The 18,545-nt window shown below is 39.8% G+C and overlaps 1 protein-coding gene across 2 annotated transcripts in view; it reads right to left on the bottom strand.

The window, feature by feature from the left end:
• PINX1 (PIN2/TERF1 interacting telomerase inhibitor 1) overlaps nt 1–17,642 on the bottom strand; it is a 73,977-nt gene extending 56,335 nt beyond the window's left edge. The window contains exons 1-6 of one of the 2 annotated variants that reach the window (XM_014456859.1): nt 17,480–17,642; nt 11,629–11,738; nt 9,797–9,889; nt 8,194–8,272; nt 4,428–4,520; nt 3,172–3,251 (exon numbers count right to left, since the gene is read on the bottom strand). In XM_014456859.1, the coding sequence (XP_014312345.1) occupies nt 3,172–3,251; nt 4,428–4,520; nt 8,194–8,272; nt 9,797–9,889; nt 11,629–11,738; nt 17,480–17,498 (474 nt within the window). In that variant the 5' untranslated portion in view covers nt 17,499–17,642. The remainder of the gene's footprint in view (nt 1–3,171; nt 3,252–4,427; nt 4,521–8,193; nt 8,273–9,796; nt 9,890–11,628; nt 11,739–17,479) is intronic. The other variant, XM_006081915.2, reaches the window with a different exon arrangement.
• Nucleotides 17,643–18,545: the final 903 nt, after the last annotated feature.

Genomic DNA, 18,545 nt, shown 5'->3' with positions numbered 1-18,545 from the left:
AGATTACAATTTTAAAACAGGATGACAAAGAATGGCCCCACAGAGATGAAAAGCAAATCTCAAAATTGAAGGGAAAACTGCCAGGCTGGTCGAGACAGTGAGCTGTACCAATGAAGGTGCAAGCATTTCTACAGTGTTGGTGATTGGCTCTTGTATCAGACATTTTTATCCTTTAGCAAAGTTCACTTAAGTAAATGTAGAAACCAGGACTGTTACAGGCTTTGCTCGGGACTTGATCTGGAAAACAAAACACAGAGAAGAATTAAGAGTCAGAGACCGAGGGAAAGGAACTTTAAGGTAGATAAAAATGGAAGATGGAAGCAATATTGATAGTTATTAGTTAATAGTCCTGGTTGAATAGTTTATAAATGCTATAAATTTATGGCCACATTTAAATAAAATATACATATTTTTAAAAATATATTTTTATTGATTTCAGAAAGGAAGGGAGAGGGAGTGATAGAAACACCTATGATGAGAATCACTGATTGGCTGCTTCCTGCACACCCCACACCGGGAATCGAGCCTATAACCCGGGCATGTGCCTTGACCGGGAATTGAACTGTGACCTCCTGGATCATAGGCTGAAGCTCAACCATTGAACTACGCCAGCCGGGCAAAATATTCATATTAAAAAAAGAGTTTAAAAGCTTATTGGTCTCAGTTCTGAATGACAGTCAAATCACAGGAAATACTGCCGATAAGCTTAGATCTTAGAGAAATTGAGCAGACTAGGAAATATGTTATCTGTCTGGATATGGTTCATGCATATCTCAATCTTCAATTGGCCATAACATTTCAAAAACCAGGAAACAGTGCTTCCAGTGGTCAAGATGATGTAACAAAGGTCCATGAAAGGATGAGCAGATGAAAAAGCACTTTATGATCATTTTAGCTGTTTTCCTAACAATCATGAGTACCAGGTTTTCAATCTATCAGAGTAAAAAATTGGAAGGGAGGAATGTTACTGCTATTGGCAGACACGTGTACAACATCAAGAAGTTCACATGGGAAGCAAAGGACACTATGAAAACAAAACAAAACATAAGAACTTAAGAATCACAGAGATTTGGAGCCTTTTAGTTTAAGGGCAAAAGTCACATAGAACCCAACAAGTTTAAAGAGAAAATTGTATTATAATTGAGGTGCAAAATACCCGAGTTTTTCTACTCAGAGTACAGGGGCAAGGGTAAAGAATGCAGGTTTGAGAAATAGGTTGATTATAATAAAAATTAAAGGGCATGTAGGTAGCTTCACTTGTTTAGAAAATTCATATGCATTCCCCAATCAAGAAGGATAAAACAAACAATATTATATTTTGTTTGTTTGTTTTTTAAATGAAAACACCTGAGACTGACAAGCCTAGGACAGAGATTATGGCAATTTCCCTGCAAGGATCATGTCAGAAACCAGGAAATGGGAAAGAATCAGAGTAGAAGGTGAAATGATAATAAGAGTCAGAATTTTTTGAGATGGTGCTACTTTATATATAAATGTAAAAAAAATCAGAAGAGGAAACTTAAGGCCCATTACTAGCAGAGTCCGACTGTGGGAGGGGAGGAGTTAACCATGCTAGATAGACCACAGTCTGTGTTTCCAGACTAGCAAGACAACTACCGGAACCTGTGTTATACATGCAGTTTCCTTATTTAAGAAGCAAAACACTACAAATACTACAGATAGTCACAGAGATAAGAACTCTGAGTAAATTACCATGATGAAGTTATACACTATAGTTTAATAAGCAACTTTTTATCCACCCATTGCACAACGGGGGGGTGAGGGGGTGATGCAGCAATGCTCTCAACAACTGCTCACTGTATATAGAAAATGGTTTTGTAGAATTGATGTTTTCCCTATTTTTTCCTCTCTGCAGATATGGCATTGCCAAACAATTTTCAAATTAAAAGAAACCATGCTGAAGTTAGGCTTTTAAATAAATATAGATGAAATTAGCTTTTAAAATTATTTAATAAATTATTTCAAATTAAAATTATAAACTTGGGACTAGAGAAAGAAATAATGTATCAGAACTAAAATGGTAGCCAATACTGATGCAACAGCAAATTTTACAATGCTATTTGCTACTATAATCTCACTAAAATAAAATCTTTATCTTCACTCGTCACACTAAGCTAAATAAAATGCCACCTTCCCGTGTTTTAATTTCCTGGACCACAGACAAAGTTACAATACGAATCATCCTCATCCAATAAGTGAATTACTTTCATTATGAGCATACCCACAGGCTAATTTCCTTATTATGCATAATGCTGAACAATCAAAAGTTCCATACAATGGGGTCATTACTAATAAGTCATAAAACAGAACCTATTTTAGAACCTAATAATGTCTTAAAAATCTTTCCTCACTTTACAAAAGAGGAAACAGAGTCTGAAAGAAGGAAGGTGGTTAAGGGATTTATCTGAGAGAGAGACGGCCAGCACCAGCTTTCCTGCGACCTAAGACAGCCTACCTTAGAGGAAACAGAGTTGATCATTCATATCCGGTGACAATAGTGGCTCTACAAGAACAAATTTATTTTATGCAAATAAAGAACTTTAAAATAACCTTTCCCTGCATATTGTTAAGATGGATGGTAAATAGTTGTCTTCTTCACTACTTGGATTTCTGCCTCCTTCTCCCATCTTTCTACTTATTCCCAATCTGCATTTCTGTTTTCTCACTCGGTCTCCTCTACTTTCTCACAATATACCTGGAACTCTCTTCCCTGCATACCAATGTCCCCGCCTCCCCAAGGAGGCTAATAAGTAGGCGTACCTCATCTTAAAAGAGAAAGAATGAAGGCACAACACACCAAGCAGGTTGACAGGGTCACCTGGCAAGGGAGTGGCTTAACTAGAAATAGAGAAATAGAAAGCAGATACTCCCGGCACCCATTAGATTAAAGTAGATTAATGAGGTTTATCCTGGCTTCAGCAAATGCTTCAGATGAACTCATGCATGTAGTCGGGAACAAAAAGAAAATTAGAAGATTTTATTTGCAAAAGTGAAAGCTTAAAAGGATGCCATACTGCCCAAAAGACACAGGCACACTTTTAATGTCACGAATTTGCTCAGTACTCTTCTGCTTTGTCTCTTTTTTTTTTCTATAGGGTCTAATGAGAAAAGGAGGGACATTTAAGGGCTCGGACATGGGCATGAACTGACCTTCAGCCTCTCCTCAAAAGGACTGAAGGGCCAGCAAGGCCTGTCTTCTGTCCTGCAGCAGGTCGGGGTGGAGAGCAACCCTGATGGGAAGCCACAGAGAAAAACAACAGAGGTTCTAGCCTGAGAGAAAGAGGGATGACAGGAAGAGCCATACAAACCACACCCACTGGGACGGGCCAGAAGTAAGCACCAGCGTCTCCTCGCACACATTCCTGACGCTAGTCAGCTCCCCACTCCATTCAGCTCTGCCGTGGGCTCTCATTTACAGCAAACTCATTCCTACCTTGTGGGGTCCTGTGCCCCAGTGAGAACCACCATTAATAGTTTAAAGTGGTGGGAATTTCAGCTCCCACTGCTATTCAGGCAGGTTCTAGGAGTTAGGGAATTCCCAATCATGTTAACAAGAGTAAAGCAAAGAGATGGGTGTATCTCCCATAAAAGAACCATCAAATTGTGACTGGATATTACAACATAAATTATCATTATATTTAATACTTTAAGTATATTATGCAATAAATAGGCTTCTGTCCCTAGAAAGTGCACTTAATACAGAACACTGTTTTCTGGGAAAACATTTGGGGAGTTGAGTTCTACTTAAATTGTTTCTTACAATACAAGACCGCCACCTAGTGGTTAAAGAGGACAACTGCATGCACAATTGACTACAAGTATTGGGGAGTGGGGAGGTGTGATGAAGATAGGATTTACCACCCAGTTCTCAAACATGTTTTCTAACACTATCTTGGCAATGAAAAGGAGTGCCTAAGTTAACACTCCATGAAATGAAGAAAAGGTGTGGAATAATATAAAGATCAACTGGGAAGTGAGATTTCTCATACTGGAGTTCTTATTACAGAGCATAATTCTCGAAATTGAAAAATGTCAAGAACTATTCAACACCAACGTCAAACTCTGAAAAACAAGAAAATGTAACTAAAAACCTTGAGCAATTAATTAGAATTATTTCCTGACCTAGCCATTTAAAGTCCCTTTTTGCCTCTAAAGAGCAAGTTGACTTCCAGCTTTGCCCCACCTCAGAGCTAATGAATCTGATGCACTCTAACCAGATCCCCAGTAGACTAACAATAAATGCTGAAACTTGAGCACCGCTTTAGATCCACCCAGTCAAGCTATCCATAATTCCCCATTTTGAACGTAAAACAAGACATAATGCTGGCGAAGAGCTAAAACTGCTTTAAGAAACCCACTGGGAACACAGAGGTATCAATAACAAATAAATAAATGCTTAATTTTACCTTTTGTGAATTTCTTATAATGAACACGGTTTTTGGAGACTTTGGACTTTTCCTCAAGGCTGAAAGATCTCTTTTCCTTGTTGTCTGAGGAGTCTTAAAAAAAAAAAAAAAAGCATTACATTAAACTCTCTGTAATCCATTCTCATTTACTCTCTTACAGTGACATGGTCTTATTTAAATAAAATCTTTGGAAACCCTGTCCCTTATTATTGAACTCTAACCAAATGATTAGAAATTCTTCTTGAACTGTATACTATGAATCAAGCAAGGCTATTTTCCAGAAATGTATACAGTCTTTGAGGAAATGAAAATTTGTGTTCACATAAAAATCTATATACCAAAGTACATAATAGCCTTATTCATAATAATAAAATACTGGATATAACCCAAAATTCCTCCAATGGGTGAATGACTGTGGCAGAGAAATATGATAGGATGAAGAATTTTTAAAAGTTCAAGCAAAAACATATTAACATAAAATACTATGGGGTATACACAATCAAAATATTATTTCAGAGGAAAAGGAACTATGAAATATAATATTTCTGACTATTAAGGACTTGTCTGTATATTTCTAAATAGAAGACAACAGGTAACAAATTGCTCTGGTATTTATCTACTGAATACATTTGGGACTAATGTAATGGGTGTTTTTTTAAATGCCTATATTTCCCAATAAGACAGAAATTACAATTTGCAACGATTTAAAGCTATGATTAAAAACATAGATGTTGATATAAAAATGTGAGCTAGGGTATACAGCTTTTCAAAATTCCCTTAGAGCAGTGGTTCTCAACCTTCCTAATGCCACGACCCTTTAATACAGTTCCTCATGTTATGGTGACCCCCAACCATAAAATTATTTTCGTTGCTACTTCATAACTGTAATTTTGCTACTGTTATGAATCGTCATGTAAATATCTGATATGCAGGATGTATTTTCATTGTTATAAATTGAACATAATTAAGGCATAGTGATTAATCACAAAAACAATATGTAATTATATATGTGTTTTCCGATGGTGTTAGGCGACCCCTGTGAAAGGGTCGTTCGACCCCCAAAGGAGTCGCGACCCACAGGTTGAGAACCGCTGCCTTAGAGGATATGTGAGCAAAATAATTTGAAGATCCCTGTCCTAAACCACACCTTTGTGGATGGCAGGTTATCAGCATCCCAGTGTAAAACCATAAGGAACAAAATATCTGATGGAAGTAACAAACGTTTCCTAAAACCATGAAATTAAGTCTACAAAAAAGCTAAGTTGAGTCTGGTAGAGAGAACTAACTAAGATAACTTTTTTTAAATGAAATTTTAAAGATATACTGATTTTTCTGTCTCACAAGGAGATAAGGGTTATTTCCAGGATGTTTGCAAGATTCTATGAAGAGGGCAGTATGGAATTTTTGAAAGGCAAATTGTATGAATTTGGTAAGTAATCTTAAGGCAGTAAAAATATTATTATAGAAAAAAATGTTATTGGGTTATATTGTGTCATCTGCTTTTTAGCTCTAATACAGTAATTTTGGCTTTACTCTGACCAAAAATTCACTTGAATAATGATACTGTATTTATGAAAGATGACATGGCAGACAAATAATTTATTAGCTCTCCAGGTCCACTCCTTGAACAGGTTTTTCCTTAAAGGAATATTCCTAAGGCTTTTCAGTACTGGGACTGGCGGTACAAGGCCTGGTTTGGACTGTACTGAGCTAGATAGGAAGCAGGCCACCAAAGCCCAGTCCCTGTCACAGGGCTACCAGCACCCTCTAGTGGTCTCGAAGTGGAACTCAATCTACAGATTGGTAACTCTCCTGCAGCCAATGATTCAAGATACTTCTATGTCTTAGGCAAAAATAAAAAGAATCAGCCTGCAAAGGTGAACCTGTGGATGGGGCTGCCCAAGGACAAGGCACTACTGCCTGGCATCTGTCATGCACTTACTACCTTCCTGACAAATTATAGAGTTTCTTGGGTCACTTTAAACATTTCACCGACTGCACTTCGATAATACATCAGGGATAAATCTCAGAAGTACATTGAGAAAAATTAGGCAGATAGATTAGAAAATACAAACTTATATTTCCCTTGATTTCAGCTGTGATCCTGAATATAAAGATGCTTTTGTTTATAATTACTAAGGGCTAATGTCCTTGAATTTTACTGCTGCATAGATCCTGCATTTCCTAATATCAGTCCAGTAAGTGTTTTCACAAAACATTTTCTTTTGGCTAACAAATTATCATCTTTTATGTTAGGACCACACATTGGATAGTTCTAATAGTTAAACCATGGACAAGGAAAACTGTCCAAGTTATAGATTCCAACAAGAAGTCCAATCTGATTAGCAAAAATACAGAGTACCTCCCTTGATGTTTTTGGGCTCACTCCCATATATAGCATTACAATAAATCTTCCCACTGTTAAATTCATGCTACAATTTTACCAATTACTAGCATATCCTGTCTGCTACTTCCCAAGCAGGGATTATGTCGTATACATCTGCATATCCTCAAGTCTATAACTTCATATCCAGCACATAGCTCAATAAATGTTTGCTGAACTAAAGCCTAAACATTTACACCTCCACAAGAGCCAAGAGGCGAGAAGAGATGCAACCCAAGAGTCCATCGATGAATGAATAGACAAACAGAATGGGGTATATACATAGCTTGGAACATTATTCAGCCTTAAACGGAAGGTACAACATTGGATACTACAACATGGAGGAACCTTGAGGACATTATATTAAGTGAAATAATCCAGACACAAAAGGACACATACTATGATTCCACTTACATAAGATACCTAGAGTAGTTAAATTCAGAGACAGAAAGTAGAATGGTGGTCGCCAAGTGCTGGAGGGAGGAAGCACTGGGGAGTTAGTATTTAATGGGGATAGAGTTTCAGTTTTATAAGATGAAGAGTTCTGTGGGTGGATGGTGATAATGGTAGCACAACAATGTGTCCATACTTAATGTCACTGAACTGCACACTTAAAAATGGTTAAGATGGTAAATTGTATGTTATGTGTATTTTACCACAATTTAAAAAAAATGTCTGTAGAAGAATAGTCTAGATTTCTCCAATGACTATCCAGCAGCATTAACTCAAGTTACGCCCTTGCCAAATAGACATGTGATAAAAAAAACTTCTCTTAAATTCTAAAATCATACCAAAGCCCCACAGGTTTCACCCATCCATCCCCTTCCCTCCAATCATACAATCTTCCTGTTAACTTAATATGGGAAGCCCAATGTCCAATTGTTTCATTTCTAATTCCTACAGCTTGGGAATACAATTTCTAGTATTGAGCCCCTTGCAACAAACTTTACTATACCCAGAATCTCTTAATACATTAAAAGGTAAAACAGTTTAATTAAGTAGAATCAACACAAAAAACAGGCTTTTTTTATTAAGCCTTTGCTGGCTGCTAATTTATGGTTCCAATTGATATTTCTCGCTTTGTATTTTTAAAATGTTTTTAGACACATTCAAGGAACCCTGGAAAGATCACTTTACTATTTGAGGCTGTAAACTGAATGGATTTATCTTGCCATTCTCAAACTCTTAAATCAGAAGTGTTGTCTTTTTACATACAATGAAAGTACTATCAAAATATAAACAGGAAAGACCGTTTCTAATTGCTTCAATAAATTAACTTTTGGATATGTGATGCTTATAGTAAAAATAGTTGGTAAGAATATTTTAAATTGAGAGATTATGTCTTATAAATCTAATGGATAACAAGGCAAAGATTTCCTCTACCTGCTATTTCTGGTCCATGACAAGTGTTCAGTTCAGCCAGAAGCTGGTTAAAATCATCCTGATGAGCAATCCAGTTGTCCTGAAACAAACAAAAAAATCATTAGAGGCAAGTCTATAAGTGATATCTTGGAATCAAGGAAATCTGGTGGTTAGTGTGAATTTTTAAATGTTTCACCAAGATATTTATAAATTTGAAAGATATAATGTAGATTTGAAATGAAATGTATTTATTTTAGTATTACAAATGGACTCCTTGGAAACTTCAGCCCTGATTTCAAATGTGGATAACTTATACATAGTCAATTTATAGTCAGATAATCAGTAGGCAACCTATATGCTAAATATGAAAATAAAGCAAAATAAAATTTTTTCTCACTAAGGGAAAATCATATAAGTCAAAGGAAAAATGCAATCATGAACTTAGGGACTCTCTTCTTTGCTCATTTGAACTTTAAATATTTTGCCCAATTCTATTTGCTGGCATGGACCCCCTTTTACAAAATAACACTGGAGAATGGAGGAGAAAGGACTCCAAGTCCCGGGAATCAATAAGCACCCATCTGTAAGGTGACAAGCTAGTGAGTTCATTATAACAAAGAGAACCTGGCTTTAAGAGAGAATGAACATCTCCAAAACCACCTAACCCGTGGGAAGCAAGGTATCAATGGAGGCATTTGCCTCATACACACTATTTTAAGACTGCTTAAGGTAAAGCATATTAAATAGGTTTACTGGGCAATGCTTCTCCTAAAAAATGAAGTACATTGTACATCTCTCAGCAACTACCTTCAAAATCAACTTTATATAAACTCCCTCTGTAGTCTTTTAAAATTTTAGTTGTTAGTCCAGAAAATTTGGCTGATCTAGTCTACTACTCAGTGGTTCTGAACTAATCAAAGGAATTCAGTTTACCTAATGAAATTCTCCAGATTTTCTACCAGATTCTATTGGTTGTAAAAATTTAAGAATATTGAAAAAAAAATAAAAGTCTTTAAAAAGTAATTAAGAACAAAGCCTTCAGCTTAGACGCTGTCTGAAGCAAATAATTCTGAAAATAAAAAGCATGATGACTGGATAGGCCATTAATTTTTAATTACAGTGTCATATTTACAAAGTGTCAGTGTTTACGAGGAAATGTGCATAAATTTAACTGCTATACACCAACAGTCAGAAACAGACAATGGTACAGGAAAAGAGTACCACTTTCTTGCAGGAGAATCTTTTAATTTCTTTCTGAAACTAAATGTCAGCAACTTTTAATAATATAAGCTAATATTAGAACACAGGTAAAGGTAAAACTTCTTGTCTGTCCTGAAATGAGTATTTCTATAAAAAGAATACGTTTTGCAAAGTTTAGCAATAAAACTAGTTTGCATCTCTTACACATACGCAAGGAAAGAGCCCCATGAAGACAATAAGGCAGAGGGAGCAGGCAGGACACATGATAAAGAACCAGCTCAGCTATGGGCGTTTTACTCACCAAAACATGGAGGATACACACTTGAACAGTTAAAAACGGATCAATTTGATCGACTTAAAATATATATATTTACAAAAAGTCAGTTATGCAAGGAAAACCCCCAGCAGACACACTGTTGCTCACTTCATTATTGATCGTGGCTCCAAGTCCCAGGTGGTTATTTTTAACTTGAACTTTAATATGTTCTGTGGCTCCTTGCTCTTGAGCCCCTAAACCCTGTGGAGAGTAAACACAGATTAAATCAGATATAAAGAGTGATTATCTCTATCTTCCCTCATCAACAATGCCACTCATTACTAAACATCTAGGAGCAGGGCACTATGCCCTCAAAGAGAATACAGTGTAATGGATTCTCATAAGATATGGCTGTATCACAAAAAATGCACTTACAATTCTTCAACCTGAGACCTAATTTAAGGACCAGGGAAACACTATGGAGAACATACTTTATTTAATGCTCCGAATCAGAGTTCTGCCACAAAACTATTAGAAGCCCATGGGAAGTCTTATGAGTCTGTGGCTCTGCCCATTAACTAATTTTACAAAACAACGCTGAGAAGCAGGGAGAAAGGGACTCCAGGTCCCTGTATCAACACTCATTTGTAAGGTGTCCCAGAGAGCATGGTATACTGCAGAACTAAAAGGCACCAGCAGGCTGGCTTCAGCTCAGTGAATGAAGAGGAAATAAGATGATATGAAGGGGTTAGACCTCACAGACCTTGAAAATTATGGTAGAAATTTGGATCCTCTTCTTTAAAACAGTGGGAAACCACTGAACTTTTAAGCTAATGAATGATATGATTTAATTTCTGTATTTTAAAAGCTCATTTTGGTGTCGGAAGGCCCCGAGGAGGAAAAGAAGGGAGGCAGGAAAGCAGGAGACAGGGTGGAATGGTGATCAGAGCAAGTACTGGTGGTGGCTGGACCAGGAGGATGCCCTGGAGAGAGAGGAGTAATGACTAGGGCACAGAAAGTGAGAGATGCAGGAGCCAAGTCTGACTCCTAGGTTTCTTGCTTGAGTAAATAGGTACCATTTGCAAAAATGGAGAAAGTTGAGAAGAAAAAGATCTGGAAGATCAAGAGTTTCCTAATAAAAATTATAAACTTGAGACGCCTACTCCAGTGGAAATGTCAAGCAGGCTGATTCATTTATAAACCTGGGCTCAGAGAACAGATCTGGGCTAGATACAGAAAAGTTAACAGTTAGATAACCTCAGCATTTAGATAATTCAAGCATAGGCTGGCATAAATGAGCTAACCTGAGCAGAGTACAGAAAAGGGCCTGGGGCTCCACAGCTTAATAGTCAGGAGGAGGAAGAGCCAGCCAGCAATTAGGAGTGGCTGGTGAGGTAGAAGGAAGAAGAAAAAGAGAGAGAGAAAGAGAGAGAGAGAGAGAGAGAGAGAGAGAGAGAGAGAGAGAGAGAGAGAGAGAGAGAAAGCAGTACTGTGGGAGTCAACACAGAATTATTTCAAGAAGGAAGTAGTCAATGATGTCCAATGCTGCTAAGGAATTAATTAACATGAGGACAGAGAAGCATCCACTAGATTTGGCAACAAGATCATTAAAGACCTTGACAAGACCATTTAAGTGTAGAGAGATCAGTAGAAGTCCTATTTGAGTCAGGAATAACTGGAATGTGAGAAACAGTAAAAATGTGTAGTCTAGTTATGAAGGGTAATAAAGTATTACTCTTAGCAACATAAAACTGATGGTTAAGTATGATTCAAAGTGCAACTAAAAGATGCTAATCATGCAGTTTAAATGATAAAGAGAGCTAACATTTATGTTCAATTCTAATTTTATCATCACTAGATCACTATAGTTCAGTTATTTCTCCAAAATCGCTTACTGATCCAAAACATAAATTTTTCTAAGTCTCCTAAGAAAAATGCATTCTCCTGACTTATAATCTCTTTGCATGGATCTGACTTTTTTATGCTCTTCTCCGAAATACCTTTCCTTTAGACCACCCCATCTTCTCCAGCATCCTCTGGCCAAACTTGGAGTCATCATTACTCCACCTGGTATTTCTTGGATCCAAAGCCCACTTCTGCTTCCGCCGACCTGCAAATGACAAAGTATCTCCTTAGCAACTTACCTTTCAAACCTGGAAAATACCACACAAATATTCACATACCTAATACACACACACACATACTTGCATAAAATATTAACATGCATTATGTTTTATTAGATACAGGTACCAGATTCAGCATCAGATTGGATCATTTACCCTGATTTCCAACAATATATTCCCAATAACAATATATTCCCAACATACAAACCGACCTTCTAAGACAAAAAAGAAGATATTCGCTCCGAAGATGACAAATCTAAAGGCAGCAACCTATGAATGCACCAGCAGCAGCAGCAGCAGCAGCAGCAGCAGCACCAGCAGCAGCAGCAGTCATTACCGCTTCTGTTGCCATGCATTATGTGCCAAACGCTCCCCACATATTAGATTCCATTTTCACGGTAACCCAGTGAAGGTAGATATTCTTATCTCCATGGATGAGAAAACCTGAGGCTTAGAGACAGAAATGTGCCTAATGTCCCTAAGCAAAATCCAGAGCCTTTATACAAACAAAGGTCCTACTGACGTCAAAGCTTATATTCTTAGTCCACAACATACAAAAGTCATTATGATCCTGGGGAGTCAACTGTGCCCTCCACACAGGTGATCTACAGATACTAACAGTACCTTCCCTTCTCACTGAAATGCCCCAAAGTCATATGATTCCCTCTATAAATTTCCAGAATAAATTATCTGCTTCCTTTTTGGCATTTAATTAACATTTTTCTGCATTATGGTTGTTTATATCCATCTCTTAGTGTTTCTATCCTATATAATAAAAGGGTAATATGCAAATTGATCCTAACGGCAGAACGACCGCTCGACCAATCATTATGAAGGGCACTGACCACCTCTCGGTCCCTATCCCCGGCGGGCAAGCTCCAATCACCCAATGGCGAACAGGGAACAGGGAATGGATGGCGGAGGATGTAGGTGACGCCAGGCCAAGGCCCCTGCCCCACTAGTTGCCCCCCACACAGAGGGTAACCCGCAGCGGGGGCGGGGCCAGCGAGCAGGCGGAACAGCCAACCTCTCGGTCCCCCGCCGGCCAGCAGGCTTCGATCACCTGATGGTGAATGGGGAACCGGGGGTGGGTGGTGGCGGGGGGCGGGGCTGGCTGCGGGCAGTGGGGGAAGATGGCCCTGATCACAGGCCAGGCCTAGGGACCATACTTATGCATGAATTTCATGCACCAGGCCTCTAGTTATGCCATAATCTCCTATGGGTTACATTTGTGTCTTATTCTTATGATTCATTGCAAGAAGTAAAAAACACTGCTCATAGTAGGCACTCAATAAATATGTGAATGAATGTGCAAAGGAATGAGAAAAAGGAAGGAAGGAAGGAAGGAAGGAAGGAAGGAAGGAAGGAAGGAAGGAAGGAAGGAGACACAAAAAAGGAAAGGAAGAAAGAAACAAAACTGAATTAAGGGACTGTTTTGAGTTTCTTCAAAGTAAGTATTTTTTTAATATAAATAAGTGACCATTAGGAACTCAAATTCATCATTGTAGTTTTAAGGAAAATCGTGGCAGAGATATAGAACCTCAAAAGTTCAAAGAACAAGAATATGAAACCCAAAAGTAAATTGTGGCCAAGTGAGAAATTTGGAGGTCAAGGGTCATTATCATTCACCTACTACATCAACTGAAGCCCAGAATCTCACTATCAACAGCAACTTCACACTTTGGCCATCTTAAAACATAATTTTTAAAAACAAAACACCAAAAAAAACCCACACACACAAAAACAAAACACCACCTGCGGTCAGAGGTGCTCACAGAAATGCATGTAAAATCATCACGGAGAACCATAACTATGCAAAAATAAGTAAACTTTTTATAACCATGCAGAAAAAGGCTACTTAGAAAGCAAAACAAGTTGGGCTCAAATTTATAGTGTTTCCCAAAAGAAAGGAGACCCAAAAAGGCTGCATGTGACAAAGTTACCACTTTACATATCTTAGTAAATACTCAGCATACCGTTGCCTCTACTGTTGAACAGCATACCAGAGACGAGCCTTGTTAACCAGTGTTCTCTCTGCAGAGATCATGTCTCTGGCACACGGTGCTTGGCATGGGTCTCTGACTAGGGTTTGTGCGAAGGAGACAGTTTTGAGAATGACTGAGCCCACACTCTGCAGTTAGAACAGCATACAGTTTATGTCACATACATACAGTCTATTGACAGCAGACTATAATGCTCACACAAGAGACTGGATGGCTAGGGAGGTCGGTTCTGTTCCCCAGGAAAATGGCAGGTATTCTCAACCAATAGGGCAGGGAAGTGTTTCCCAAAAGATGTTCAAGGCAGGGAGGGGCTCCCCACTACATTTAAGGAGAGTGACACTGGGTGAAACAAAATTTAATAGTGTTCCATACTAGAGACTTTCTCAGACTTTTAATATGCAACTGTGTAGACCCTGCTAGAGGAGGGCAGAGCTAGCATGCCATGTTTCCCGAACTTATTTGATCAGAATTCTACTTCCCTAGAATACTTTCTGGGTCTAGAGCTGTAGAAGTTTCTAGGTTTGGGAACTCCTGGCAAGGAAAAGACTATCGCTGGTCTGTTCAGATTGGATCCACTTTCACATATGCTTTGTTATTCTTATTCCACGAAGAATAAGAATATTCTATGCTTAGATGGCAGCTCTGCTAATACCTGTGTGCAGAAAAGAGTTAACCTAGCAGGCCTGACTGCTAGCTATCGTTCCAAAGTCTTGCTTACAAGGCTGGCCCTTGGCTGGGAACTCGGGTTTCAGGAAGCTTCTTACCATTTTCAAAAATGATGAGTGGCTCACTGTGTCTAACTGTTTACACAAACAACATGGTTTATGCCAAATACCTGTGCCCCTTCAGAGAGTGGAATTTTGGTACATGCCAGGCAGAGGCTGACTATGTAACCAGCCCCCAGTAAATACCCTGCGCACTGTCTCTTAAATCAGATGGATTTAATTGATATCTTCAGAGCATTTCACCCCCATGCAGCAGAATATACATTCTTTTCAAGTACACATGGAACATTTTCTAGAATAGACCACATTAGGACACAAAACAAGTCTCAATAAATTTAAGAAGATTGAAATTGTATCAAGCATCTTCTCCAATCACAATGGTATGAAATTAGAAATCAATTACAAGAAAATAACTGAACAACATCATAGAAGCTAAATAAAATGTTACTAAACAATGAATGGGTCAACAATGAGATCAAGGAAAAAAATCAAAAGTACCTTGAGACAAATGAAAATAAAAACATAACAACCCAAAACCTATGGGACACAGCGACAGCAGTCCTAAAAGGGAAATTCATAGCAATATAGGTCTACCTCAAGAAACAAAAAAAATCTCAAATAAACAATGTAACTTTATACCTAAAGGAACTAGAAAAATAACAATAAATTGCCCAGCCAGTGTGGTTCAGTGATTGAGCATTGACCTATGAACCAGGAGGTCACGGTTTGTTTCCAGGTCAGGGCACATGACCAGATTGTGGGCTCAATCCCCAGTAGGAGGCCTGCAGGAAGCAGCCAATCAATGATTTTCTCTCATCATTGATGTTTCTATTTCTCTCTCCCTCTCCCTTCCTCTCTGAAATCAATAGAATATTTTAAAAAAAGAAAAATAATAAGCCCAAAGTGAATAAAATAATAAAAATTAGAGTGGAAATAGATGACATAGAGACTTAAAAAAATGTAAAAATCAATAAAACCAAAAGCTGGTTCTTTGAAAAGATAAACAATATTGACAAACCTGTAACCAGACTCATCAAGAAAAAAAGAGAGGACTCAAATAAATAAAATCAAAAATTAAAGAGGAGAAATAACTGGCACCAAAGAAATTACAAAGGATCATAAGAAAAGATTATAAAGCCGAACCGGTTTGGCTCAGTGGCTAGAGCGTCGGCCTGAGGACTCAAGGGTCCCAGGTTCGATTCCAGTCAAGGGCATGTACCTTGGTTGCGGGCACATCCCCAGTGGGGGGCGTGCAGGAGGCAGCTGATTGATCTCTCTCATCGATGTTTCTAACTCTCTATCCCTCTCCCTTCTTCTCTGTAAAAAATCAATAAAATATATTAAAAAAAAGAACATTATGAACAACTATATGCCAACAAATTGGACAATATGGACAAAATGGATAAATACCTAGAAACATACAATCTTCCAAACTGAATCAGGAAGAACATTTGGACGTATGGTGTAGAGAGAACTGAAAATATTCCCTTAAAATCATGCAATTGTAATTAGTGATGTCTACAAATAGACTTTACACCTGTAACCACTTCATACTTCAAACCATTTCCACATTCACCATGTCATTGATTTTTTAAGACAACCTACTGCTAAAGATAATAAGTGAAGTTTTTAAATACCACACAGAAACTAATGAATTAAGCAGAGCCAGGGCCAATGTTCCCTAGTACCTACTGAATTAAGCACATATCAAAGAATATTAAAACCAGAAGAGACCTCAGAGATCTAGGCTCTAAGCTCACCATCTAAAACATATTCAATTCCATGAGTCCCTATTTCGAAACAGTAGAAAACTGCTGGTCCTAGTAGCAACAATGTAAAGCTAGAGAGACAACTAGATCAATTTTGTCCATTTCTAGCTCAATGACCTGGGGTGAATAATTTTCCTCTGAACCTTAATTCCTGCTCCTGTAAGCTGGAGTGGAGCCTAATCCATTTCGTTTTGTGCTCACAGCCCTCCATCCCCTTAGTTAAAAGAATGCTGACAGCATTTATGTCACAAAATCCCAGAGTGGTTGCTGTTGGTCTATTAAACTTGGAGTGCGGGTGAATTTCCCGCCAAAATATAAGATGGCTCTGTCTTTTGGTTTTGTTCCATCCACCAAAAGGGTGGATTACAAACAAATATTTGGTAATACGCAGTTACAATCGGCCCGAGTTTACACGTTTCCCGCACTCCACCGCAAATCTATATGAACCGAGTTAAAGACGGCTCCCGCGGAGTACGCGCAATTCACGCGAGCCGACTTAACTCGTTTCCCGCACTCCAAGTGTTAAGTAAACTGTTTCGGTTCCTGGCTACACTACCCACTTCCGAAGTTATGACCAAAGCACCACCGCCCTCTGGTGGCAGGCAACCGTAGCTACAGGTACCATTCAGAAAGTTACGCAGCCGCTCCAGAAAGGGAATCAATGAATTTCACAAAGTGGCGGTAAATGTCAGAGGCAAACTGAGGCAGGACGAGGCATCTCAGTAAAGTTAACACCGCCACAGTCTTACTTAGCCTTGCACCCCCTAAAAAAGGCTTCTTCCTGCCTTTCATGCTTCTAATCTGTTCGCTTTTCCATTTCTGGGTTGCATACATCGTCGAGAACGGGCCGTCGATGTCGGAGGAGAGTCTGCCGGTCCCGAGGATGCTGAGGTTCCAGGGAAGCGAGAAGAACCAGTCGGGGTCCCCAGGACCCGTGTCCTGGTGGCTCGTTCACCCCCCCCCCACCCCCACCCCGGGCGCCCAGCTCTGAACGTGACCCTCGCGGTCTCTTTCACCAGCAGACCGGCAGCTAACTTCTGGAGCAGGCTGGACTGGGAAATCTCCGCGGCAGGCAGGGCCCACCGAACCCGGCTTCCCAGGGCTCCGGCTCGCGGATCCTCCACCTCGCTCAGCGCTAGCGACTCGCAGACCCTGCTGCCGGGTCCGGTCCGGCACGCCGCCTGGACCTTCACCCTCGCGCCCCGGTCGGGCCTCCGTGCCCAACACTCACGCTCAGCCAGCATCGACATGTCGCAGAGCCTGTGCCCACGCGGGCGTCCGGACCGGAGCAACTGGAGCTGCGCGGCAGACTGCTAGCGGAGAACTTGGGACCACCGGACCTGACGCGTGCCCCGGAGACCGGCTGCGGCGAGGGCGCGCGCTGGTGACGTCAGTGAGGCGCGACGGGCTTCTCCACCACGCGAACGCGAGTGGGCGGGGCCCGGAGTGTTCGGGGGCGGGGCGAGGCGGGGAGGGGCGGGGCGCGGAGTGTTCCGGGGCGGGGCGGGGCGCTAGGTGGGGAGAGGTCAGAGACCTTTGGATATAACAGAGGAGTATCGATTCCTTAGGTTAAGCCATTTCCTGTACTAAATGATTGGATGTACGTAAAGCCTTCGTAAGAGCGTTTGGCGCAGAGCAAGGGCTCTCATCATTAATTACTACATATCAGGCATGTGCCTTCTGGAAATAAGAAGTGAACTCAGCCCTCCAGTAGCTCAATATCTACTGCGGAAAAGAAAATGTAAATAATAGTCCCAAGTACCCTCAGCATCATTTAAAACGGTATGGACACAGTTGTAGAAACTCGCTTGGAGGGGAAGACTGCACGGTGGTGTCCCGTCTCTTTTCTTAATGTCCTACCTCTGCTGAGAGAGAGAGAGAGAGAGAAAGAGAGAGAGAGAGAGAGAAGCAAATAACTAATGTTATCTCTCTTTTAATAACACGATGCCTTCAACACGACAAAGCTGTTGTTTTTCTCATATTCCTCTCTGTGTCCACACCAGCACCTTGTCTGTGAATTTTAACTAAAGTGCCTCTGGCTCCAGTGGCGTTCCATTGAGATTCTGACAATGAGAATCTCAGACAGACAGTAAGGATATGTTTTTGGGCAGGTGACTCTCCAGTGAACTTTGGGCGACAGTACAGACATAAGGAGAACACAAAGAAAGCAGCCAGGTGCCAAGCGAGGCTATGTAAAGGACTAGAGTCCTGTTCTAGATGAATTCAACCTTTAACTAGGAATCTAGACAAACAAGGTAAACTTCTCTGTTTTTTTAAAATACATATATATATATATA

The sequence above is a fragment of the Myotis lucifugus genome, unplaced genomic scaffold, assembly GCF_000147115.1.
Source record: "Myotis lucifugus unplaced genomic scaffold, Myoluc2.0 scaffold_1, whole genome shotgun sequence".
NCBI lineage: Eukaryota > Metazoa > Chordata > Mammalia > Chiroptera > Vespertilionidae > Myotis > Myotis lucifugus.
The sequence above is the reverse complement of the archived record's forward strand: the minus strand, read 5'-3'. Positions and strand labels throughout refer to the sequence as shown.